The 26,093-nt window shown below is 45.3% G+C and overlaps 1 protein-coding gene, 1 long non-coding RNA gene and 1 other non-coding gene across 14 annotated transcripts in view; 2 read left to right on the top strand and 1 right to left on the bottom strand.

Annotated features, from left to right (window-relative positions):
• The window catches only part of PROM1 (prominin 1), a 135,987-nt gene that overhangs the window by 37,894 nt on the left and 72,000 nt on the right, over positions 1-26,093 (bottom strand). For 10 of the 12 annotated variants that reach the window (XR_005794110.1, XR_005794109.1, XM_040487436.1 and 7 more), the window contains 5 exons: positions 19,735-19,761; positions 17,003-17,208; positions 7,997-8,117; positions 5,919-5,982; positions 4,193-4,282 (listed from right to left, as the gene is read on the bottom strand). Coding sequence is in view for 10 of the 12 variants with exons in the window: in XM_040487436.1 (XP_040343370.1) it covers positions 4,193-4,282; positions 5,919-5,982; positions 7,997-8,117; positions 17,003-17,208; positions 19,735-19,761 (508 nt within the window). In the remaining 2 variants the exon portion in view is untranslated. The remainder of the gene's footprint in view (positions 1-4,192; positions 4,283-5,918; positions 5,983-7,996; positions 8,118-17,002; positions 17,209-19,734; positions 19,762-26,093) is intronic. The other 2 variants (XM_040487461.1, XM_040487481.1) reach the window with 1 other exon arrangement.
• On the top strand, positions 386-575 carry LOC121040526 (U2 spliceosomal RNA). Its single transcript, XR_005795345.1, has one exon. It is a non-coding gene; the product is annotated as a U2 spliceosomal RNA (small nuclear RNA).
• Positions 2,359-16,837, top strand: LOC121038046 (uncharacterized). The gene is made up of 3 exons (XR_005794115.1): positions 2,359-2,472; positions 4,675-4,863; positions 16,735-16,837. It is a non-coding gene; the product is annotated as an uncharacterized LOC121038046 (long non-coding RNA).

Below are 26,093 nucleotides of genomic sequence, written 5' to 3'. Positions count from 1 at the left end.
GTGTCCATTGAAATGAGGTCTATAGACATTCTGGGTTATGGGCACTATTCTATCAGACCCGAGAAAGACTCAGAGGTAATAAATATACATTTTTCCCCAAAGGCTTCGAAGCATTTTATGTCTATAAAGTATCTACTGGATCTGGGAGTCATTCCAGACCTAGCAAGACCACGTATATTATGCATCTGAAGTCACTGGAAAGATATTTCAGATTCTCAATCTTGGTTAATTAGCATTTTACCAGCTCATAGCACATTTCCTTTGTAGGTCCTGATCTGAAGCTCAAATAAGATTTACACAAATCAATATGCATGTTTCTGCTCTCTGCAAAGCCACTAAACACGGAAAGCTGCAAAGAATTTTAAGCAAAAAAAATTGTCAAAGCATCGCTTCTCAGCCTTTTGGCTAAGATCCAGCGTAGTATCTGTTCTTAGCAGCTTCGTATCAGATGTGTCCTCTGTCCGAGGGTAATAGATTAAATGGATTTTTAGAGCAGGGAGATTGAAGAAGGGTTTCTTCTGTCTACTCCATACATTGACCTGGTCCTGCATTACCTCCAGGAGAGTGACCCCTCAAGGACAAAAATATATTGTCAAAGCAGTTTATTAAGCATACTTTTAAAAGCTCTGGCAACACCAGAAGCTGAACTGTAATTTACTCAGGTTGTCTTAAAGACAAATAAAACTTTAACCCTATTGCAGGAAGCACAGAAGAGAAAAATAAAATCCGCTTTAATTGCCTTTAACCCAAAGAGAATTCTAATTCAAACATTGAAGATTGGGCAAATGATGGGCCACAAGTAAAGGTACATGCCAAGCACATTACATCATTCGTATATTTTTGCACAGAATTTACCATCACATAATTTTGGAGCTGGAGGAGATCTTGGAAGACCAATTTTCCAAATGCCTGGCATCATCCTGTGGCCACAGCACACTCGAACTCCAGATTCCTAACTCCTCTCCCAAAGTTACTCTGTGCTGTCTTCCCACGGACGGCACAGAAACACCCTACATCTTAACACTCTCAAATTGTATCCAAATACCATCTAGTGCAGACCAGGCAACACAGGCTTTATAGGCAGACCCACATCTGAATCCCAGTCCACCATTTCCCAGGTACCTGGTCTTGGACAAGTTACATCATCTCTGAGCCTTACTGTCTTGAGTTGGTACAATGGAGGTGACTCTACCCATTGCACAGAGCTCTTGGGAGCACTAAGAGGGTTTAAGAAAAGTATCTGCTATGTGGCAGACCCTTAACACTCAAAAGCTTTCTAAATACTACTTTATAGCCAATCATTTCTACAAAAACTTGCTGTGGACTTTGGTGGTTGGCATCTCGGAAACCATGTCACCTGTCTCCTGCGCTGCAGCAGACTTGTGTTTCAATAACATGGGTCCCACCTCTAGCTTAAGGAGTGGGGCCTGACTACCTCTAGCCAAACCACTTCCCCTGTGTAGCACTGGTCCACAGATGGCCGTAGAAACCCAGATGGCCCAACTGGAGGGAAATCTGGTTGAGGAGGAGTAGTGATGAGGCTGGTGTCAGCCCTCTTGCAACTACAGGGGGAGTTTGCATTAGAATGATATAGGCATTATAGAGAACAGCTGGGTGGAGAGAATCTCACCACTAGATCAAGCCTTACCTGAAGCCAGATATCAGTTACATGAGCAAATAATCCACTTACTTCGAAGCCAGATAGAGACCGATGTTCTATATGTGTCAGGGAAATGGCACATAGTTACTCAAGAGATATTAAAATAAGACAAGAGAGATGACTGGAGACATCTGATTGTCAACGTCACAGAGCCAGCCCACATCATCTTCAATCCATTGGTGAAGACACACAAGGCTATGATGAGGGGACGTGGCGGATCATCAGCAAGAGCAATGCCAGAGATGTGGGCAGTGGAAGGTTGGCATTTTCCAGGAGTGATGGTTCTCCCAGTGAGGGAATGAGGAGCCAACAGACCCTTACCTCCTTCCGTAGTCTGATCCTGGTGGTGATGTAATATCTCCTACTAACCACAGGACGGGGCAAGAGCGTGAAGGCTCCTTGACAGTGCTGAACCCCCGAATCCACCAACTTTGGAACTGCCATACCTGCAATATCTTGTCCTGTGTGATAGGCTTCCTGTTGTTGAAGCCACTTCAACGATCTTTGGCATTGATAGCACATCAATGGCACCTCCCAAAGATCTCTAAGTGTAAGAACTGTCTGCAAAGTTCCCAAAGCAAATGAAAACAACTGTACCCTGATTTGAATAGATAGATATATCCATAAGGCACATAGTTGCATAAAGCAACTAAAAAAAATCAAATGATTACAGACATTAAAAGTAAAAGATCAGGAAGCTCATGAAGTCAAAAGGAGTTGCCTCGCAACTGAGGCAGGACTACGAAAGAATATAATCCATTTTCTACTCTATAACCAGTGAAATTACAGGATTCCAAACTTGGAAAATGAAGGTAAGGGCTTCAGGCCTTTCTTTATACGTTCCAGAAATGAGAACCTACTCCAGGCCAGACACTCTGCTGGGCTGTCCCCAGACACAAGTTAGGGGAATAGAGACATGAGCGATATCAACACGTCTTGCCCTTAAGGAGCTCGTTGCCTATCAAAGGTGGCGGTGGGCGGGTAGGGGGCGGTGCTGTAAATACCACAAATGAGCTGTACGTTTAGGGTCACAAGGTAAGGAGCAGAAATTAGGAGGCTGTCATGCTCTGGGACGGGAAAAGGAGACATGAGGTGAAGCGTGCAGAGAACAGAACACTTAGCTGTGGTTTGGTATGTGGTAAGAAGATGTTGGGAAGGTCCTGTGGCACTTCACACAGAGAAAGCACACGCAGTAAAAGGGTCTGGGAGGGAATGATGCCTTTGGAGACCCACAGAAGAATAACACTGAGGTTCATGGCTTGGAATGGAAGGTTTGGGGGCTGGAGGGTCGAGACAAAAAATGATTGGAATGATAGGCAGGGGCCAGGTTTGGAAGGAAGGCAGGAAGGGAGGGAAGGAGGGAGGGAGGAAGGAAGGGGCTACATGTAAAACTTTAAGAAAGAAAGGCAGGAGGCATGGATGCTTGCAGTCACATCCCTTCTCTGGGCCTCAGTTTCCTTGCATTGGTAGGACATGGTTGGTGATGCGGAGAACAGGTGTTGGGCGGGGCGGGGGGGAGCATCTAAGGCATCAACAGCAGAGGTCAGACCTTCAGTTGCAGGTAGACCTTTTGCAGGGCCAAGGAGAGAGCAAGGAAAGACTGATCAGTTGGTTAAAAGTAATCTTACCAACTCCTGGCCTGTTCTGCACATCACCCTGTTTCCATACATCACCTGAGTCTTTGAACTCTTAAGTGGGGGGTGTCAGGGAGGAACGCCAAAACGAGCGGGCATAATTTTCTCACTTCTACACTGTTCCTTCCTTTGTGGCCTGTCTTCTCAGGAATACTGGCTCATGACAGCCACATTCATGGTGGCTGAATGACGAATGTGGCAAGTAGGTGACATTGTCCTCTCTATGAAATACTAAGCACAGACATCTCCTCAACATTTGGAAGCATCTAGGAGAGCTTTGACTCACTGCAATTGAATACGTAGTTTCTTCAAATCAGCACATCTGCTCACTTATATCACTGTCTGTGGTGTCTTAAAACGTGTGCAGATTCTTCTTTCCCAAAGGTGGTTTTTTCCAGGGAAAAGGAAAGAGTAACCAATAGACCCCACCCCCACCCCAGACCTAAAATTCTCTAGGCTGCTCATCTTCTGTAGCAAGAGCCCACAACCTTTTTCTGTAAAGGGGCAGAGAATAAATTAGTTAGGCTTTGTGGTCCACGGGGTCCTGCCAATGTTCAACTCTGCTGTCAGCCACAGTGTGAAAGCCACCTTAGATGCCACCTCACCAGAGGAGCGGGGCTGCCTTTCTGGAACTGTATTTACGAAAAGACGTGGCAGGCTCCTATCGGATTCTGCTGTTTTTATTTCAAAGGACTTTGAGATAATGAGTACAACTTCTCAGGCACAAGCTTCTTAAGCAAACAAACCAACAAGCCACACCATTGCCACGGGGTGTGTCTGGACGTGGCCTGTGGGCATGTCCGCATCCAGGAAAAACGAGAAAAGGGGAGCAGGATCCTGGGAAGCCGGAGACCTCCAGGGGGAATAGTCTCTTGCCCATTTCCGTCACGGTGCTTACCTTCTGCCATGGCTTTGATGTCATCAAGCGCAGGGATCACTTTAGGTCTCAGCTGTTCGTGAATTCCGCCTCCTAGCAATGATTGAACATCTAAATCCCAAGAAGCAGAAGGGGCTATGAGGGTAGGATCCACGAATTTCTGCCCCCCACCCCTTACCTGCATTCTCCTCCCCTTGTGGGATTTCCTTTCCTAGAAAGTCATCCATCTGTGGTCTCGCCTGCCCCGAAGGCCCCTTTTTTTCGTTCTCCACCCCCCCCAGGTGCTGATTCTTGCCGAGATTTTCTTCACGCTTTTCAAAGTTCCCACACCCGCAGTTCCCACACCTGCGGACTCGGCATGTAAACGCGCAGGTGTCCCCGGCTCTCCGGAAGTTCAGATTATGCATGTTTCGCCTTTACGAAAGACCTGCGTTAGTACCAGTTTTCACTAAGGTAAAGGATTTTTGCTTTGATGAAAACATCGCTCATCGCTGGTTTTGCAGCGAGATGAGCCCAATCAGAGACAGCAAGAGTGGCGCCCCCCAGCGCCTTCCGCGGGAACCACACCCGGCATCTCAGGCGCAAGCACCAGAGCTCCGAGCCCTGTCTGTGAGCATCTGGGCTGCAACTCCATCAGTCGTATGCATCCGTTAGCAAGATGTGTCCCATGGTATCAGGAAGGCCTAAGAGAGGTGATTTTGGGGGTCTGGGAACGCTCAAAACATTTCCCGTATACATTAACGGTAATTGTTTCTTTGCTTTATGCCATTTTTGGTTTATAAAAGTATTCACAGGGGGGCGCCTGGGTGGCTCAGTCGGTTTAGCGTCCGACTTCAGCTCAGGTCACGATCTCACGGTCCGTGAGTTCGAGCCCCGCGTCAGGCTCTGGGCTGACCCATTCTGTGTCTCCCTCTCTCTCTGCCCCTCCCCCGTTCATGCTCTGTCTCTCTCTGTCTCAAAAATAAAATAAACTTTAAAAAAAATAAAAAAAAAAAGTATTCACAGGAATGCTCAGCATTCGGTTAGCGGTTAGCGCGGGCGGGGGCGGGACCTGTCCTGGAAACACAATGTTGATGAAGTTGAGCTGCAACCGTTATCTCTAATCTTTCCAGCAAGGCCCGGGGTTCCCAACATTGGCACTATCAATGTCTTGAGCTGGATAATTGGTTGTGGGGGCTGTCCTGTGTGTCGTAGGGTGTCCGGATGCATCCCTGGCCGCTACCAACAGGTGCCAGGAGCTCTGTCCCCACCCTCACTGTAGGGACAACCAAAATGTCTCCAGATGTTGCCACATGTCTCCTGGAGGGCAAACCAGCTCCTGGTTGAGAACCACTGAGCCAGGCTGTGTGTGAACTCCTCGTGGACCCGCAGGGACCAGCACTGACCGCCCCTCGATTTCTGAAGCCCACTGGTTTCTCTGGGGAGCCCACTGCTGTCTGTAACAGGGGACCTGACAGAGACGCATCTCCTCTGTCACAAGGGGAATGAAGAACAAACACTTCTGACTAAAGAAAGCAAAAGCATTTTTACAATAAAAGCTGGGCTTTACTCATCAGGTAACAAACTGCAAATTGTCACTGTCGGGAATTGTTCTCTTTTGCTCCAACTTTCATGAAGACATTGTAGACATCGCATACTTTATCCCTTAGCCCATGTTTTATGGGAGATGGTCATCGCATCTTCTAGCCAAAACAAACAAACAAACAAACAAACAAATGAATTTGAGGCAATTTTAAGTCTTACTCACTATCCAGATCTGAGAATGCCTTTTCCTTAGTGGTGGTGTACTGGCTCAGGATATAGCTGATTTCCTAAAAAAAAAATAAAATAAAATAAAGTAAAATTGTATGAGACCTCTTCTAAAGTTCAAAGCCACAATAAAAAGAGATTTAACATACAAAAACTACCCTGAATCCAAACATTAAAAAAAATAAAGCAGGTTCTTAAAGACGCTTATATGTTCTGATACCCAGACTTCCTAATAACACTCCAACACTTCTTGGCTCAGGAAGCATGATTTATACTTTCTCCTGATTCTGAGAGTCTGGGCGGGGCCAGCTCCCCTGGGGACAAATGGGCCCCTCTCCTGACATGGCCTCTTCTTCCAAGTGGCCAGTCTGGGTGTTTTCACATGATGGTCCTGGCAGCAGGGAATGAGAGTGAACACTGCAAGGTCTCCGGGAGCTTGAGGCCAGGGTCACGTGCACTGTGTTCTTCTTGCCACGGCAAGTCACAGGCACAGACCAGATTCAAGGGGTTGGAAACAGATCCACCTCTCTGTCTTTTTTTTTAATGTTTATTTATTTTTGAGAGGGACAGAGTGCAGGGCGGAGGAGGGGCAGAGAGAGAGGGAGACACAGAATCCGAAGCAGGCTCCAGGCTCCGAGCTGTCAGCACAGAGCCCGACGTGGGGCTCGAACTCACGAAGTGTGAGATCATGACCTGAGCCGAAGTCGGCCGCTTAACCGACTGGTCCACGCAGGCACCCCTAGTTCTAACCACATTTTTAAAAACTGATACAATATTTGATGTGTTAGTATTGTTTTGGTAGACTAAACTTAGAAGAGTGCATTTCTGTGTGAAAAAGCCCATGGATCCTAGTGGGCTCTGATTAGTGAATTCAACAGGAGGGCATCCTTCTGCACATTCTGGTACCCATCAGCCCAGCATCAATTATTTAAGCTGCTTTCTGCTCAGGTATCTTTAAAAACAGTATTTTGTACAGGCAAGACATTAACATGCTTCTGGGATACAGAAAAAAATGTGCCCTCCAGTCACCCTGTTCCCCTTCTCCCCAAAACAACTTCTGAGTGTGCGTGTATGTGTGTGTGCGTGCGTGTGTGTGCATGTGTGTGCATGTGCATGCGTGTGTGTGTGTGCACGCATGTGTCTCAGTGTCCCCTTCCCGAGGAATTCTACACAACTGTACAGATACTAGCAAATGGGTATTTATAAAGCAGAAAATTTTCATGACAAGAGTAACTGCACACAAATGGCAGGTATTCCCAAAGGGAAAGGACAATAACACCCAGATTTTTCTTTTTAAAAAAAATCACTGGGGCGCCTGGGTGGCTCAGTCGGTTAAGCGGCCGACTTCGGCTCAGGTCATGATCTCACGGTCCGTGAGTTTGAGCCCTGCGTCGGGCTCTGTGCTGACGGCTCAGAGCCTGGAGCCTGTTTCAGATTCTGTGTCTCCCTCTCTCTGATCCTCCCCCGTTCATGCTCTGTCTCTCTCTGTGTCAAAAATAAACGTTTAAAAAAAAATAAAAAAATAAAAAATAAAAAAAATCACGAGACCCTTAAGATAGTTAAGCAGTTTTATAATAAGTATTATAATCTTATGTTATACCTTAAAATAATTAAAAATTTTTTTGAGTTTATTTATTTATTTTGGGAGAGACAGAGACAGTGTGAGTGGGAGAGGGGCAGAGAGAGAGCGAGAGAGAGAATCCCAAGCAGCCTCTGCACTGTCTGCACAGAGTCTAACGTGGGGCTCGAACCCACAAAACCATGAGATCACGATCTGAGCCAAAACCAAGAATCAGATGCTTCACCGACTGAGCCACCCAGGATCCCCTGTTGTGCCTTAAAATAAAGCAGAATAAATAAAATAACAAAATAATGACACCAGTTCTGCAATTACGCTTTTATACTCTTTTGAAAATCACTTGCTGGGCCTTTATTTCCTCATCTATAAGATGAGGATAGCACCTGTCTATGCTGATTTACTGGGTCTCTAGACATCCAAAGGGGGTCCCAGATACATACAGGGACTCTGAGAGGCCCAAACACAAAGCATCATGGATGCACAAGTGTGGTTTTTACCGCTGGAGCTCCGTTCAGGAGAGTTCTCAAGTCTCTGAAGTTGCTGTCTGCCAGTTTCCAAGTCTTTTCGATCTGGGCCCTCAGGTGGTGGTTTGCCACAAAACCATAGATGATACCAATGCTGCAGGAAATGAAGAAGAGCATTCAGTGTGTGACCCGTGGTCACCTGGCCAGGCACAGAGCAGCTCTGTAGATGGGAGGGGAGCAGGGCTTCTGAGCAGAGGCCCCACGATGGCGGGACCCTCCTCCCCACCAGGCCCTCTTCCCCTGCCACAGCCTTCCTGCCAAGATCCCATAATCCAACACGTGGGCCACAAAACAGGACTCGGTCCTCTTGGAGGAGGCACATACCTGTTTAAGATATGCTGTTCTGTTGAATAGGAAATCTTATAAATGGAACAATGTTCCCAAGAAATTGTGGAGGAAACGGAACAAAGGTTATAAGACAGAGCGCGTCAGAGTCCCATTCCTGCACACATGTGAATATGGCGGTACATCCTCCTGCACAGTGCACGCATAAACGCACCTCCCATGCATACCTCTGCTCCCTCCAAAGGCAGGGATCTCTCTAATTGTCTCTATTAGTTTTATTTTACAGGTTAAAAAGAAACATGAGTTACTTTAGTATTAAAATGCCACATGAGAAGCTGTAAACAAAGCATACATACTGTATCGTTCTATTTTATGTAATGTACCACCTCGAGAAAATGATGGTGCTAAAACTCAGTGGTTCTGTTTGGGGAGGGGTGGCTAATGACATCATCCGCACGTTCACGACATGGAAGTTGACGCCTACGTACTTATGATATGGATGCTCCAGTCTATGTAAAATAGACTTAAATAAAAGAGTTTAAAAAACACTATGAAAGGCATTGCTCATGGAAAGCTACTGTATGTGAAAATTAAAAACAGAGTTTTCAATTCATCTAAGATGTCTGCATTTGATCACTTTAAGCGTTCTTAATGCTAACTAGTTACTAACAATCTCCTGACTTAATTTGACCAGCTGGTTTTTGTGTCGGAGCCTTCCAACGTTAAAATGTTACATTGAGAATTGGGAATTACTAAGGCTCTTCTGTATTTCACCACTAGATGGCAGCAAGGAATTACACAAACTCCTAACAGAACCGTAAACCTACAGAAATGTACAACAAATCTTTTGTTTGTAACTATCCAGTGGAAGATGTGGATATGTTTCCAGAACAAAGTTTTGTAAGTAACAGACAAACACTGTGGCCAAGTGCCTGTTTTTTTGCACCCAGAGTCCCATGTTCTCAGGCAACTTCTCCATCTTGGGAAATGGGGATAATCATTCACCCTATATATAGTCACGATTCATTCCAAACAGCATTGGTTCATTGCTGGTCTCACATAAAACGTATTTGCCCTGAGCAGTATTACACAGGTACATTATGTTTGCCAAATGAAGCCAAAAAAAGTCTGTAAGAATACACAGTGTTGAAAAGTATTTCTTATGGTTAACAAGTTGCCATGGAACGTGTACTGGAGTAGGAACATGAGACTCAGGTTCTAGTCCTTCTACTGCCACTAACTTACACCGTGGGAGCTTGGGAAAGTCACTTTCCTTCTCTGAGTTTCAGCCAGTACTGCAAAACTGAAAGTTAAACTGGATAAGTACTTCTCTTGTTGCAAAGGAGAAGGGTAATGGATATCCACAAGCTCTCCAGGACTTTTTTTTTTTTTTAATGTTTATTTTTGAGACAGAGAGAGACAGAGCATGAACGGGGGAGGGTCAGAGAGAGAGGGAGACACAGAATCTGAAGCAGGCTCCAGGCTCTGAGCTGTCAGCACAGAGCCAGACGCGGGGCTTGAGCCCACGGACCGCAAGATCATGACCTGAGCCGACGTCGGGCGCTTAACCGACTGAGCCACCCAGGTGCCCCTCCAGGACTTTTTTCTAAGGTTTGGGTTCATGCGGATGGTAATTAAAAAAAAAAAAAGCATATTAACAATAATCTGTGCCATTTGGAACGATCACCTTACAATCCATCTTTGCCAGTCTTAAGTCTACCTTTGTACTCATGAGGCAGGCAATATAGCATAAAAGTAATAGTTATCAAATGATGCACCCATGCCAAATGAGGCCAAATGACCCAAAGCAAGGACTTTGGAGTAGTGTGAACAGAAAAATAAAGGAAAGAGTGGGTTGTAGCAACGCACCTGGATCTTTATTACCAGGTCCAGTTTCAAACAGTCCACCCCATGACGAGTCAGTGCTAACACCTGAGTATACCTGCCCACCCCAGCATTTCACGCTGGGGCCCCTTGCTCTCTCTCTCTCTCCCCCGCGTGTCCACATGGTCACCCATCATGCTCCAGACCGATTTTGTCATGTAAGAAGGTAGAATGAACTTGAGAAACACACAGGTCCAAGTGCACTTGGCTTTCACCGAACCCCCTAGACGGAAGAAGAACCTCCTGGCCCCGAACTCCCAGAGCGCTCTCCCTGAAATTCTCGTGGGCCATTGCTCACTTCATACTCTATTTTGTCTTTATTTCTACTTGTATTTAATTTCCCTAGAAAGAGGTGGGAACTGCTTCTTTGTCAACTTTAGGTGAACGATGGGTCTCTAGTCCACGGGGTGGGGGGCGGGGTGCTCAGTGAAAGTGGGTTTAAAGACTGGGCTTTATTTCACTTGATCCATTTAGAAGATTAGCCTTATGTTTGGAGAGTCTTGGTCATAAACTGTGTTCCTTTACTGGATAGATGCCTTTACTCAAAAGATCATCAATCAGTAAAATGAAATGCAATACAACTCTGCAAAACAATACTGAATTTCAATGCAACATATTTAAAAAGACCCACATTTCTGCCAATCAGTTACGAATCCAATTAAAATGAAAGTATTGATCTTTTTTTGAAAAACCAAACTGTCCTACACAGAATTCTGGAATAAAATTCAGCAGCTTTCAGAGCTGATTTTCAGACCCATAACACATTGTAAATCTTATATGAAGGATGGCAAATTCAAATGCCTACACAGAAACCACAAAGGGCAAAACCTACGATATGAACCGCTAGGAGCTGGGAGGTGGCAGGTGGGGGTGGGGGCAGATGCTCTGCACTGCCAGACTTTCCACTCATTCCAAAAATCCGGAAATCTGTATTCTTATGTAAAATTTCCCCTTTTAAAATATTACCAACTAAAGGATGCCTGGGTGGCTCAGTCAGTTAAGCGTCCCACTCTTGGTTTGGGTTCAAGTCATGATCTCACGGTTCGTGAGTTCGAGACCTGAGTGGCGTTCTGCACTCACAGCTCAGAGCCTGCCTTGGCTGCTCTCTCCCTCCCTCTCTCTGCCCCTCCCCCACCTGCACTGTCTCTGTGTCTCTCAAAATAAATAAAAAGACTTTATTAAAAAGATAAAATTTTACCTACTAAGTAAAGGGAAAAAAAAAACCTCTAAATAAGAAGCAGACCAACTGACAGTCTCCATTTGCAATGTCTAATTTAAAACTCTCATTTAAACACAAATAGAGAATAAAGAAGTTATGCTTCTTGTTGCCCTTGATTTAGAAAATCCTATTACGCAATATGTTTTGTTTTCTTTTTTTTTGTCTAGTGTTCTGTTTTGAGAGAGAGCACGTGTGTGCGAGTGGGGGAGGGGCAGAGAGAGACTCATAAGCAGGCTCCGTGCTCAGTTCGGAGCCCGATGCGGGGTTTGAACCCACGATCCTGGGATCATGACCTGAGCTGAAATCTAGAGTCGGTCAAGTGCTCACTGAGCCATCCAGGTGCCCCCTCAATATATTTTTTAAGCAGAAAAAAAAATCACATGAATGTGTCAGCCAACTATTAGAATAGGAGAACACTGAGGGAACTGTCTCACACAAAAAGGGGAATCTGGCATTTGACATAAAAAATATTAAGAACATATGCTTTTATGCGGTACAACAAGATCTCTTGAACTTTTTAGCCAAATATAGGAATTTTAATTTTTATGGTATATTAATATTACATCTTCTATATTTTTAATGGACAGACCATTCTTCTCGCATATACACTTAAAAGTGAACTTAGAAGTTTTAAAAACTGAGGTTAACCCTGTAAAATTTGTAGCAATTTATTTTTTACCAATTTCCACTGACTTGATGAAATTAGCCAATAATTGCCAAATAAATGCTCTCAGTCTATAACTGATCTCTTGTTTTTTAAAGATAGTTTTTTAATTTTAATTTTAATTTCAAATAACTCTCTCTCTCATTCACATCTTGAAAATCTCATGATTTTCAGGCATGCTCAGTTTCTTTTCTAGAACCTTGTGGCCTCCATGCCAGGAATTGACCATCACAATCCTAATTAAAAAAATGAATTTTGAAAACAGCCATCTTCCTGAAAGAGACTGGAATTCAATTTTCACCATGGCAACTGGAAAAGCTGGTTTGCTGTAGTCAGAAACTTAGAAATATACTGGAAAAATAAATATGGCTATTTGTTTCGCTCTTGTTACTGTCCATAACCTTTTGGAATTCTAAAAAATGCAGCGATGACAAAGTGTAAAAGAAAGAAGGGAGAGGAAACTTGGCTTTTTCTGGAGTAACACACATCTGCTTCAACAGTCTACAGTGAGAGATGGAAATTCAATTCTGCTGAGGGTCAAAAAGACTTACATAAACATATGTCAACGTCTATGAATTCTAACATTCCACAGCTGCCTCTGGAAGAGCTCAGAGAGAGAACATGACCACATATATTCCATATGTACTAGGGGACCTTTCTCCTTAACACCTATGCCTTTCTCAATTAAAAAAAAAAAAAAGATTTAATTTGTTTTAAATAAAAAAAAAAAAAAGGATGGATGAAAAATAAGAGGACTGAAGATGCATTTAAAAACCAACGTCGGTATTAATTGTGATGTAGTGGAATGCCACAAAATGAAATTGAGCCTGATAAAAGGCAAGTAGACTGCTCTGGGTTTACAAAAAAAATCATATGCAAAAAATAAAAAAAAATTTAAAAATTAAAAAAATCATATCCAAAGATTATTTATCAATAGGACCCAATCTCTGCTGAGGTCAGTGTAAGCCAGAAGCAAATATCTTTTTCTTCTCTTTCTGCCTCCTAGCTTTATTGACATTCTTTCCCCTATTATTTTTATCTCCTATGATTTCGTGGACATACTCTTACTCTCCTTTCTATCGAATTGTAACAGAAATCTTCACTTTCCCTTGGTCTTTAACCTCTTTGGCTAGTTCTGATTACTTTGCAAAGAATATACAGCTAGTATTTGACTCATGATGTTGAAAATACTTGCGAACAAACAGAGGTTTCAAAAGACATCATGATAGCGATTCTAAGTTTTTACACTTCCAGCCAAGAAGTTTAAACTTCTAGTGTGAATTTAAAGTAAACTAAGTAATCTCAAATGGTACTCCTTTTTAGAGCTGTCTATAATTCATATATAAATTCAATGTATTACGTAAAATTTGTTTTAAATTTGTCACTTGGCCTCAAATAGGTGATCAATTTTGTTTTAATTATCTTGAAATTTGAAGTTATGGGTTTTAACATAGTAAGTTTTACTTGAGTGGGGAAAAATATCTAAACTGAATGTATACAAGGCTGTAGAATCACAGCATGTATTTTTTATTTTTTTCAACGTTTTTATTTTTATTTTTGGGACAGAGAGAGACAGAGCATGAATGGGGGAGGGGCAGAGAGAGAGGGAGACACAGAATCGGAAACAGGCTCCAGGCTCCGAGCCATCAGCCCAGAGCCCGATGCAAGGCTCGAACTCACGGACCTTGAGATCGTGACCTGGCTGAAGTCGGACGTTTAACCGACTGCGCCACCCAGGCGCCCCAGGATGTATTTTTTAAAAGAATTTTTTAAACTAAAATATCCCTGGGGAGAAAAAAAAAAACACTTATCTAAATTTGTTTGATGGATCTGAGTTCTGAAGAAAAAAAAAACTGTCACCTTCATTTCACATATAAATGAAAGTCAAGTTTATTTCCAACTTTGTAGCTTTATTGTTAATTATATTTTGGTATTTTAAACATAATATAAATAATTCAAAGAGTTCCGGGGGAAGTATGACATATGTGACACATAATTATACGTAATGTAAATAAAAGCCCAATTTAAAAGTAGAAACCCAGGGAAGGAAAAATAAGACAAAAACAGAGAGGGAGGCACACCATAAGAGACTCTTAAATACAGAGAACAGACTGACGGCTGCAGGAGGGCAGGTGGGCAGGGGATGAGCTAAATGGGTGATGGGCACTGAGGAGGGCACTTGTTAAGATGAGCACTGGGTGTTATATGCAAGTGATGAATCACTAAATTCTACTCCTGTAACCATTAATACGCTATATGTTAACTGACTTGGATTTAAATTTAAAAAATAAAAATAAAAATAGAAACCCAATATAGAATATGTGCTTCGTTCAAAAAAACCTGGGAAGTCCATTATTACATATGTAAACATTTATCTGGGTAAATAGGTTAACTACATGCAACAAAGACTTTTCCTGAAATTATATCACATGTATTTATATCAAGTGAAAACTATTAACTATTAAGTAATCATGTGAACAAGAAGCCCTAATGGCGAGTATTTTTAGATGACACTTTGTCATGTGGGCCTCATTTTGGATGTTCAGGGTATGCCTCTACAGAGGGAGAAGCATGGCTGTCCAAGTCTCTGGATGAATGAAAGATGGAAGTTTTAGGCTTAAAAGAAATGCACAATGATCTCTGCTGGGTCTGACGTCTCTTTGGACTGCAACTAACACTTTCCTGGTAGCTGGGAGGAGGTAACCACTTCCATAGCTGTAAGGTCCGTGCATTCCTGAAAAGACTTCAAACACAAAGCAGAGAGACAGGGACATCTGAAATCACCATTGACCTGATCTCAAGCTGCTCTTCAGAATTCAATGTGCAGAAACAAATTATTTACAGAGAGAAGTAGAGAGACAGACAGAGAGACAGAGAAAACAAAAATAACTCCCTGGTGGCCAAACAAGGATGCATGAAATTAGCAATGCATTCACTTGGGTCCTGTTTGCACATAGACCGTTAAGGTCTATTATTTAACTATTTGCAGCAACAGTGTGTCTTTGTTCCAAAAAAAAAAAAATGATTGCCCTGGAGTCAGTGGAATGCACTGCCTTTTAAGCTTTTTGTGAAGATTTTGTTTGGTTGTTCAAGTTTAATTTTTGGTGCAATGAAGTTGGTAGGTAATACCTGAGGCATGGTAGGTAATTCAAAAGAGACAAAAAAAAAAAAATCTATATGCCGTGAGAAGTGATTTCCTTCCTACCCTCCACAACCACCAAAGTTCCTTCCCAGGGGCAACCACTGCGTCAGGGTCTTGGCAAGCCTACTACAGATGCTCTGTGTAAATATAATCAAGTGTTTGTGTCTCTCTCCTTTTTGTTTTTGTCGTAGGGACCATGTTGTATATATACATGGTCTGCCAGTTGCTTCTGTGAATTCATCTCTCTTGGGGACTGGTTCATATCAGCACGTCGGGATCAGTCCCGTCCTTTCCAATACTGCCTTCCTTTTTTTTTTTTTTTTTTTTAAAGTTTATTTATTTATTTTGAAAGAGAAAGCCTGAGTGGGGGAGGGGCAGGGAGAGAGGAAGAGAGAGCGAGAGAGAATCCCAAGCAGGCCCTGCACTGTCAGCATGGAGCCTGACGCAGGACTCGAACCCACGAACCACGAGACCATGACCTGAGCTGAAGTCCAACGCTTAACCAACTGAACAACCCAGGCATCCCTAGGTATACCGCCTTCCAATGAATGATCACCCCAAAGAGTAGGTCTTACCAGGATCCCACTAATAGCCACAACTGAAGAACTTTTCTTCTTGGATTCCCATCTAAAACTTCAGCTGGTAGGCCAGCTTACATTGTTCTGTTTAATCCTGTTTTCTGCTTAAATTCCCGAACATCAGTTATTTAGTGAAACCAGAAAAATCTTACAGCTACCGAGCAAACACGGTGCTTGGAAGAAACAGCGAGGAGGAGGCTGACTGTCAGTCCTCACGGTCTCTGTGCCTCCTTGGGGCCTAGCACTAGTCACGTCATAAGCACTTCTGTCGCTAAATGTCATGACATTCATTGGCTGAATGAATGAGGAAATGTGGAACCATGACCAAATATCGCAACCAGGGGACCCCTAACGTAAAGCACATTGCTCAGCCGAGGATTCTGATTTGGACTCGGCAAAATGCTACTGTCTTAAGAGCAGCGTACTCCTGATCTGTCAGGCAGTTGGAAAGCTGATAGAGCAAAAGGGACCGTAGAAGAAACACATCCTAAATTATGAAGTGTGTTCCAGGCCTCCGCAGAGGGTAGCAGCTTAACTGCAAATTCAGGAAAAGTGGGTTTATTATTAGAAAGTTAATTCTGTTCTACAGTGTTCTCACATTCCCCGATTCAGGGACTGTACCCATCCTTCAGGATCCCTTTGGATGCACACATCAACAAGCAAATTCTCTGCCTTCTGCAGGCCGCCTGTCTCCAAACAGCTATTTAAGGAAGGAGCTGCCGGGGCGCCTGGGTGACTCAGTCGGCTGGGCGTCCGACTTCGGCTCAGCTCATGATCTCACGGTTCATGAGTTCGAGCACCACGGTGGAGTCCGTGCTGACAGCTCAGAGCCTGGAGCCTGCTTCAGATTCTGTGTCTCCCTCTCTGTCTGCCCCTCCCCCGCTCGTGTTCTCTCTGTCTCAAAAATTAATAAACATTAAATTTTTTTTTTTTTAAAAGGAAGGACTGTTGTTGTGCGGGGTAAAAGCTTTCTGCAGGCCAAGATTTATCAGCTCGTCTTCGACACGAACAAGCACCGAAGGGTTGGCTTGGCACCCTGATGACAACCCTAACTTCTGGTTATGGTAACATTGTTTTGAACCACCCCGGACAAGCATTTTTGTCTTCTTCTGTTTTATGGCTGTGTTGTGGTGGTTGTTGTTTTGTATTAAAGGCATGGGCTGAACAGTTCAAAACACAATCAGCTGTCCCCCAAGATTCTACTCGCCTTATAAATATAGAAATCACCAAGAGGGAGACCGCAAAGCACTTCCTCAGGAAGGGCCCATTCTTCTTCTGACGCTGGTGCATCTCTCCGCCGCACTTGTTACAGCAACGACACAGACCGAAGCAGAACCCTACCAGGGGCATCAGAATGACAAAGAGCAGTCCCAGGACAGCACAGATGATGACCCCGATTTCATAGTAGATAATCTGCAAGTCAAACAAAAGAAACAGCATGTCCTCTAACACAAAATAACGAGTAGAACATTCCACGGTGTACCTGTTTTGTTTTTTTTAACCTACTTGCCACTGTGAGTTGAATCGTAATGTGTGTGTGTGTGTGTGTGTGTGTGTGTGTGTGTGCTTCCATTTTGATGCTCCTTCTTGAAACAGAAGTAACAGAGTGGTGCCTGGGTGGCTCAGTCTGTTAAGCAGTTAAGCGTCTAACTTCGGCTCAGGTCATGATCTCACCATTTGTGAGTTCGAGCCTCATGTCAGGATCTGTGCAGACAGCTCAGAGCCTGGAACCTGCTTCAGATTCTGTGTCTCCCTCTCTCTCTCTCTACCCCTCCCCTGCTCATGTTCTGTCTCTCTCTCTTCTCTCAGAAATAAACATTAAATATTTTTATTAAAAAAAAAGGAGTAACAGAGATTGGAGTTATCAGAATGTGTAAACAAGTCATTACTATCTTCTTTCAACTCACAGTAAAATGTCCAAATGCAGGGTCAAGTTGCAAATGACTTACTTTAAACCCCAAATATATTTTGTTTGTGTTTAAATGGTGTAACAAATTTTGGCAGAAATACTTGCATTATGAATAATCTACATGACAGGATGCTTTTCACCAGAAAGACAGGACCAGTAGAAGTTATTAAGAATTCAAAGCAGTTCAGATCAGATCAATTAATGACAAACCCACAGTTACAAAAGAATCTGGAATATATCTAAATTTAGGAAAAAAGCTCAGACTTTCTGAGTCAGATATGTTAATCACTGGCCACTCACTTTGTTTCCCTATCCGTATGCTGGGAGTAATAATACGCATCTTGTAAGGTCATTGTGAACATTACAGATAGTGTCTGATCAATGATAACGTGTCAGGGGAAGTATGTGGCCCAGAGCAGACACTTAATAAATGGTCTTTTCATGCCGTGTGGGTGAGGCTGGGCTTGCCGGCCCCTGTCTCAGACAGTTCCCTACGTTCCTAGGAACTAGCACGGCTTCTGGATACAATCATGTGACCTAAATATATTTTTATAATCACTGCTGGCTTCATTCTGGGATAAAAACAAAAATAATGCCACTGGATGACAAAACTAGAGCTTACTGCAACTCATGTTTCCATAAAGCAAGACATTGTTTAAAGAATGACAATTATAGGCTGGCTGTTTACAACTAATGGACCGGCTCGCTAACAACAGATTCTGAAGCCAAGCTGAGCGAAGTAAAAAAAGACACAGGTGTTGTTCCTCGAAATGAATGTGAGGTCTTAACACTGAACTGAGAGTCAGAAGACCTGCTTTAAATTACACGGGGTAGGGGCAGGGGAGGGCTTCTGGTTCCCTAAACCGGAATTAGCATTAAGGTCATACGCATATTGTGAGGGTCAGATAATTAAACGACTGAATGTGAAAACAGCCAGCCAAGTGCCCAGCACACAGCAAATATTCAGTGAATAGTAATTAAGTCTGTGGACAAATGCCTAAGAGGACCGAGGTGCACATGACACCTGAATATTATGTACTTTGAGATTAAGGATAAAATGCTAAAAAAAAAAAAAAGTGGTTGAATTTTTCATTCATTCATCAAATACATGCTCCCGCTTAAACCAAGCCCTACCCCATGGCCACAGAGAGTCATTACCTACTGTGCTTGTAACCTGCCCTTGAGGACCCACATCATCGGCCAATTGAGATACTCCAAATTCTTATTTCTCTATTTCCCTATCATTTCCCAGAAAATGATCTAAATTATTTACTATTTTGAAAATATTTTTTTAACATTTATTTATTTTTGAGAGAGAGAGAGACAGAGCATCAGCGGGGGAGGGGCAGAGAGAGATGGGGAGACACAGAATCTGAAACAGGCTCCAGGCTCCGAGCTGTCAGCACAGAGCCCGACGCGGGGCTCGGACCCACGAGCGGTGAGATCATGACCTGAGCCGAAGTTGGATGATTAACTGACTGAGCCACCCAGGTGTCCCAATTATTTACTATTTTAAAAGGGATTTAAAATCTTTTCTGAGTCCAGAAGACACTGAACTCAAATGCAGGAGAGAAGGTGTTTTCAAAATGTTCTAAATGCACTATGTTTACGTCCAAGTACAATTTTCACACTTTATACACAACCTTTCCAACGTTACTGACTCAATATTATGTCAAACAGTATCAGGATCAAGGTATATGTCATCTCAAGAGTTCACTTCTGGGTGAAGTCTGGCCAAGGTCTGGCAAAGACCTAACTGAGTTTCTGATACGCCAGGATCTCCAGAACGCTTTGTGGATTACGAGGAGAAGATCAAGATGGAAAGTTGCTGAGGTGGGTCGCTATTCTTTGGTGAACTACTAAAACTGGAAGAGAAGATTGATGACGATTCCATAAACAAAAATGAAAGGAGCCATTTAAAACACCATCGCAACGGAGACGACAGTGGAAGGACAGGAAGTTCTGGTAGAAGCATCTCATTCCCCTTGGCTTTAGACAGAGTCACGAGAAACAGCAAGCAAGGACTTTACCTTCAGGGTCAAGACTACATTTTCTGGCTGTGGAAGTCAAGGCAGTGGAGGAGTTGAGGAGAGTAAGGCAAGGCAGCATGCATCAAGAAAACAGAAAAAGTTACATGAGCGATTAACCACAACTGAGAACATTAACATTCCATACAGCGCAAATCAAGTGAGAGGTTGATCCACATAAGCCAGGAACATAAAACTTGAGTGTTTATTAGAGAAACAACTGGAATTTACATTTGGAACATATATGTGGATTTCCTGAAAGGTTCTTATCAGGATGCTAATCAGGTGTGGACAGAACGGGGGAAATTAGAGGGAAAGTGACACAGCTTGACACACGAAACGTGTGGTCTTTACACAGTAGAGGATCAGCCGCTGAACCCCAGCCGAAGGCAACAGTTTCCAAAGTGTCCTTTCTAAACTGAGAATCGGATGGGGTCATCTCTTGCTTACCTGCATTTCCTGGATTCCCATCATGTTTAATTCCAACCTCTTAATGTGGTCCTGTTATTTAATCCTGGCCCCATGCCTTGTTCTTCTTGGCCGTTCTAGTCCTAAGAAGAAGCCTCATGCCCCCCCTTCCTGCCTCGAGCTCCCCGGCAATGCCTCCTTGCCCAGAACGTTATTCCCTTCACTCCTCTGCTCATGGGACTCAAGTCTGCCTGGATGTTGCTTCCTCCTGGAAATCTGTCTTGATAACCAGGTCTGGGTTTGCTTTCATCCCTCCTTCATGCTGCCTTGGAGCCCACACTTGCCCGTTGTCAGCATCTGCTCCCACAGGAGCCCTGCCTGAGCGGCATTGTTTGCTCCTGGAAAGCAGGAACCATGAGGTCACGCCCACCGTTCTCTGGCAAGCACCCACCCGGGGACCCGGCATGCAACAGGTGCCCAGTCGGAAGCAGGTAAACTGGTGAACCGAGGGAGTTCCCTCAACGGTGGTCCAGTGATGGGGATGGACCACCCTGCAAGGAAGACAGAAAAAGTAGGGTGCAGCGAGTTTCCCGTGAGGTGAAATTTGTTCAGTTTATCCTTTTGGTGGGGAGAGGGGGGTGGTATGTGCGTGAGAGGGGACAAAGTTAATACGGTGTTGTTGTTATGATGGGTGTTAAATGTCCTTGGGTGGCAAAATAAACGTTAGGCTCTGTGTCGTTCCCTGGGTTACTTTCTTGCAACTGTGTGCTCTGGGAAATCCAAAAGTTTGGAAACTATCGCTTTAGATGGCAGATTTTCACAGAGGTGGGAGAACAATGTTTGTGATATTAGTACGTGTTAAATGAGGCATCCAAAGTGTCGGGGTGGGCAGTTCAGGTACACATGCCCCCAGGGTCACATGGGGCATCTTGAGTGACCCCAGACTCCCTTCCTGGGCATGGGCCCCACAGTCTCCCCAACTTACCACCATAAATGTGTGAAAAACACTGACTTCAGGCTCCTCCCCTAGAGCGGGTATCAGGAGATTTGGGTAAAACCAGGAGCCTGTCTTTAAACCAACCCTGGTGTCATGGCCTGATCAGGTGGGTTTGGGACACCTGCTCTCAGCTCCAAGGGCAGATGGTGCTGGGCTGGGGCCAGAGCAGAAGCACCTGTAAGCTACAACAATCAGCTGATTCTTTGGTACTTAATATTCCCACCCAGGAGTCAGTCTGGTCTGATTTGATGGGGTGCCAACAACCGCCCCCCCACTGCTGGAGCTGGGTGAATCTTCATCTTTTTCCTGTTTGTGCCGGCTGTCACACAGTATGAGGTTATTATGGTGCAGTGCAGCAGTTTGAATCCGGCCATGCCGCTTTGCGTCAGCGACCCCCCACTCCGCTTAATTACCCATCATCGTCTCCCGGGGACCTTTTGAAAAATATCAATGACCAGCCAGCCCTGACCCATTACATCAGAATCCCTGGGGGACGGGCCTAGGCCTTGTTGCCAATGCTACTCTGAGCCTTGGTTACCTTACTGATGGAATCTGGATCAGCAGAGACTCTATTTTATGCAGTTTTTCAGAGACAACAAGAGAAAACGGTGAGAAGCAACATGCTCAGTGCCTTATTCTGTTCTAAACGCTTTAATGTATGCGAGGTGAGTTAATACATGTGAAGTGCTCAGACCCGGGTGTCCCAGGGTCATGCTCAATCAATTGTCATCACCATCACGAAGATGATGTTTAACAAGAAGATGTAACGATCAACGCACGGTAGCATTATTCCCATCCCTCAGTTCCAGCAAGCCCCAGACATGATCCTGGGCACAGACTGCCGTGCACTGCTTGCTCTCTAAATGCTTCCGAGATCTCTGGAAGGTGCTTCTCTTGCCGGGAAAGGGGAGTGTGCTCTTCCAGGCAGCATGCCTCGCTCTCCTGGAGGGCAGGAAACAGGGAACTCATTCACTTACCTTTCGCGGACATGCAGGGTGGGCTCCAAACACCACAAACCCATCTGGAATAATGACCTGACGTTTCCTAAGTGCCAAATCGATATCCAGTGACTGTCAGCACTGGTGAGGTCAAGAAAAGCAGCAGGGATGAGGCCCAGGCCCAGCACCTGCCCCCAGAGGAAGCTTCAAGAAAGGGAAAGGTGAGCCTGGGCGGCTCAGTCAGTTAAGCATCCCACTTTGGCTCAGGCCATGATCTCACAACTCATGAGTTCCAGCTCTGCATCGGGCTCTGTGCTGACAGCTCAGAGCCTGGAGCCTGCTTCGAGTTCTGTGTCTCCCTCTCTCTCTGCCTCTCTCTGCCCCTCCCCTGCTCACACTCTGTCTCTGTCTCTGTCTCTCTCAAAAATAAATAAACATTAAAAAGTTAAAAAAAATAGGGGCGTGTGGGTGGGTGGCTCAGTCGGTTAAATGTCTGACTTCAGCTCAGGTCATGATCCCACGGTTCATGAGTTTGAGTCCCATGTCAGGCTCTGTGCTGACAGCTCAGAGCCTGGAGCCTGCTTCGGATTCTGTGTCTCCTCCTCTCTCTGCCCCTCCCCAACTTGTGCTCTGTCTCTCTATGTCTCTCAAAGAATAAATAAATGTAAAAAAAAAAAATTAAAAGAAAGGTAAAGGTAATAACCGAGGAATGAAATGAAGGACGAAGATACAAACCAGCCAACCAAGAGGCAGGAGTGGGGATGGACTGTGGCCACAAGGAAACAAATCCAGGAGGTCATTGCAAAGAAGCCGTCCATTCCGACGGACCGGGATGTGCAGAATCAAAAGACGGAGGTGACGGGCGTTGCTGGGACAACTGTCCCCTGGAAAGGTTTCTAGAGGTGCAGGTGGCACTTAGGGGTTGCTGGTGGGAAGCGATGGGAAGCCATCCACCTACACTCCACACTATGCATCCTTTGAAGACAGGAATTGTGTCCTTTTATTTCCTTGGTGGGGGGGGGGGTCACCACCCGACAAGCCAGGCTGAGGGGCTCTCTCTGCAGAAACTCCACGTGAGCTTGGAGGAGGGGGAGGTCATGCTGTTTTCCCTGGGTTTCCGTCAGCCGGCGCTCAGAGAACCCGGGAAGGGGTCCGCCTGCACTCTGATCCCCGAGAGAATGACACTCAGGGGCTTGGCGCGGCTCAGGTTGTATCTGGAGCACGGCGTTTGGCACACGCTGAGTGGGCAGGTGAGTTGCCCGTGTCATCTCTGCCTTAACACCTCGAGTGAAGACAGACCACTCCTGTAAAGTCTAAACGGGTTAATACTCGTAACTCATGACCGAGGGTACCTGCCTCACTGTGCGTGCTGTAGAGACGCTAGAAACCGGCGGTTATTAGAGCCGTTCCTCGGATTTCCGCGGCTTCCTCTGCCCGGTCCTCCCTTTTCCTCATTTCCCTTCCCAGGGTTAATTACCCACTGTAACATTTTATGGTTTAATAAATAAAAGGCACGACACTGAGGCTGTGACGGTCTTTTCACACAGCTCAGAATACTCAACGCGAGCTGCTTCCAAATGAGTCACTTTAGGACTCCAGTACAGTGGCCCGGGTTGAGCTGAATTTTTGTTGGCCGCACGTGTGTTGGTTTGGAGTCAGACCGGTCCCGGGAAGGATCCCACCTTCACCACTTAGTCACTGGGTGACCTTGGGCAAGTTCCCCAGCCTCTCCGAGGGCAGGATTTTCTTGCACGTGAAGCGCAGAAATACTTCTGCCTTGGACAGGTGTCATTGTGGGGGTTGGAAACGATGTCAAGTTGGGGCACCTGGGTGGCTCAGTCGGTTAAGCGTCCGACTTCGGCTCAGGTCATGTTCTCGAGGTCCATGAGTTCAAGCCCTGCGTCGGACTCTGTGCTGACAGCTCAGAGCCTGGAGCCTGTTTCAGATTCTGTGTCTCCCTCTTTCTCTGACCCTCCCCTGTTCGTGCTCTCTCTCTCTCTCTATCTCAAAAATAAATAAACGTTAAAAAAAAATTAAAAAAAAAAAGAAACGATGTCAGCTCATAAGCCAGTGTTGGCCCAAGGTGGACAAGAAACAGTGGCTGTTGTCATTACAGAGAGGACGATGACCCAGTGTAAGCTTCAGAGGCAGTGGAGAAGCTTTGTGCTTCGAGCCTCATGCTCATGAAGAAAGGCTGTAGCTCTCGTTTGTGCTACATGCCTTGAGGTCTCAGTTCGTTTATTTGTTTACTATTTAAAAAATTGTTTTTAGAGACAGACTGCATAAGCGGGGGAGGGGGCGGAGGGATATAAAGAGAGAATCTCAAGCAGGGTCGGCGCTCAGCGTGGAGGCTGATGTGGGGCTCGGTCCCACAACCCTGGGATCATGACCTGAGCCGGAATCAAGAGTCAGACGCTCAGTGGGCTGAGTCACCCAGGTGCCCTAATGAAGTCTCAGTTTAAATGCATCCCAGGTGTAAAAACACTCTCCCTCCTCGGAACGTTCTCGTTCACGGCCCTCTATCAGAACTTCTCGCGTGATGCGTGTCCCCCTCCACCTTACGGTCCAGCTGTGGACTGCATTAGTCTGCTGTGGCTGCCTTCACAAAGTGCCGCGGACCGGAGTGTTGAAACAACAGAAAGGTGTTTCCTCACAGGTCTAGGGCCTGGGAGTCTGAGATCGAGGTGTGGGAAGGTCTGGTTTCTTCTGAGGCCTCCTTGGCTTGCAGATGGCCATCTCCTCCCTGTGTCCCCACACGGTCTTTTCTTCGTGTGTGTCTGCGTCCTAATCTCCTCTTCTTATAAGGATGCCAGTCAGACTGGCTTAGGACTCACTAATCACCCCATTTTAAGTTAATTACCCTTGTAGTGACACTATGTCTCATACGATCCCTCTCCGAGGTGCTGGGATTACGACCTCAACGGATGAATTTGGGGCACAATTCAGCCCATAACATCCATGCGTATTTCTTATCCCATAACCTCCCTTCCACCAGCTGAGAGTTGGTGGAATAATGGCCACACTTTCGCAAGTCTGTCCCCTGCGACGCACTGCTCCTAGCCAGCACTCTGTAAAATGAATACATGAAAGAGAGAAGTACATAAAAAAATGTCAAGGAGGAGAAGGGGCCAAGGATCTTAAAATATTACCTTTAACTTTCAGCTGAAGTATAAAGAGGAGGCAGTTCTGTGAAAAGGAGTCCTATTTCCCTCCCAAAGTCGGGCCCAGCGCTTGGAGCAAAAGGTCAGCTGAATGCTTCTGAGCCTCCTTCTGAAGACAGTTCACTAAAAGAACACCCAGCTGGAAAGTCACTGACCCCGCGGCCCAGGCTCCTCCGCCATCTGAGAACTCACCAGAAGAGGAAATGCTCGACTCAGGACAAAAGCTGAAAAGCCTCCCCAGGGCCCCTCGCCTGGACAGACCTTACCTGCGAGTGCAGTAATTACAAAGCCAGTGGGCACCGGTCAGTGTAGAAGACGCTGCTGGGGCTCCCACATCTCTCAAGCCTCAATCATCTCCATGTACCTCCTCAAGCTTCTAGCTACCGGCATCTTTCACTCTGTGCTTGCCGGCCTTTTCCGGTACCACAGCAGGTCAGAAGTGCTTAGGGCTTAACACAGTCCCCCGCCCCCACACTGCCCCTAACCTGTGCCCCTTCAGTCCGGAAACCTCAGCTCCCTCACACTTCCCAGGGACTAATTTGGACACTGGGGTTTTACATCATTGCCCCGGCAATTCTACAGGATGAAGCTTCAGCCGTCCCGTGGCCGGTGGCTTAATGCCACACCCTTTCCAGGCTGCCCTCTCTCCCTCGTGTTACCTCTCCACTTCCCCGCCAGTGTCCCCTGCACCTCCCAAACCAATGACGTGACCGCGAGGCCTTGACTCAGGGTCCGCTTCAGAGGACTCCAACCCAACACAGCCGGCATACGTCAGACTACAAGCAATCAGAGAGCCCCCCTCCTGAGGTGTCTGGCTTCTCCAGTGTCTCTCCCTAACCAAATCCCTCTTTCTTGGAC

The sequence above is a fragment of the Herpailurus yagouaroundi genome, unplaced genomic scaffold (genome assembly GCF_014898765.1).
Source record: "Herpailurus yagouaroundi ecotype Mexico unplaced genomic scaffold, PumYag 28, whole genome shotgun sequence".
Taxonomy (NCBI): domain Eukaryota; kingdom Metazoa; phylum Chordata; class Mammalia; order Carnivora; family Felidae; genus Herpailurus; species Herpailurus yagouaroundi.
This window is presented reverse-complemented; position numbering and strand designations above follow the sequence as displayed.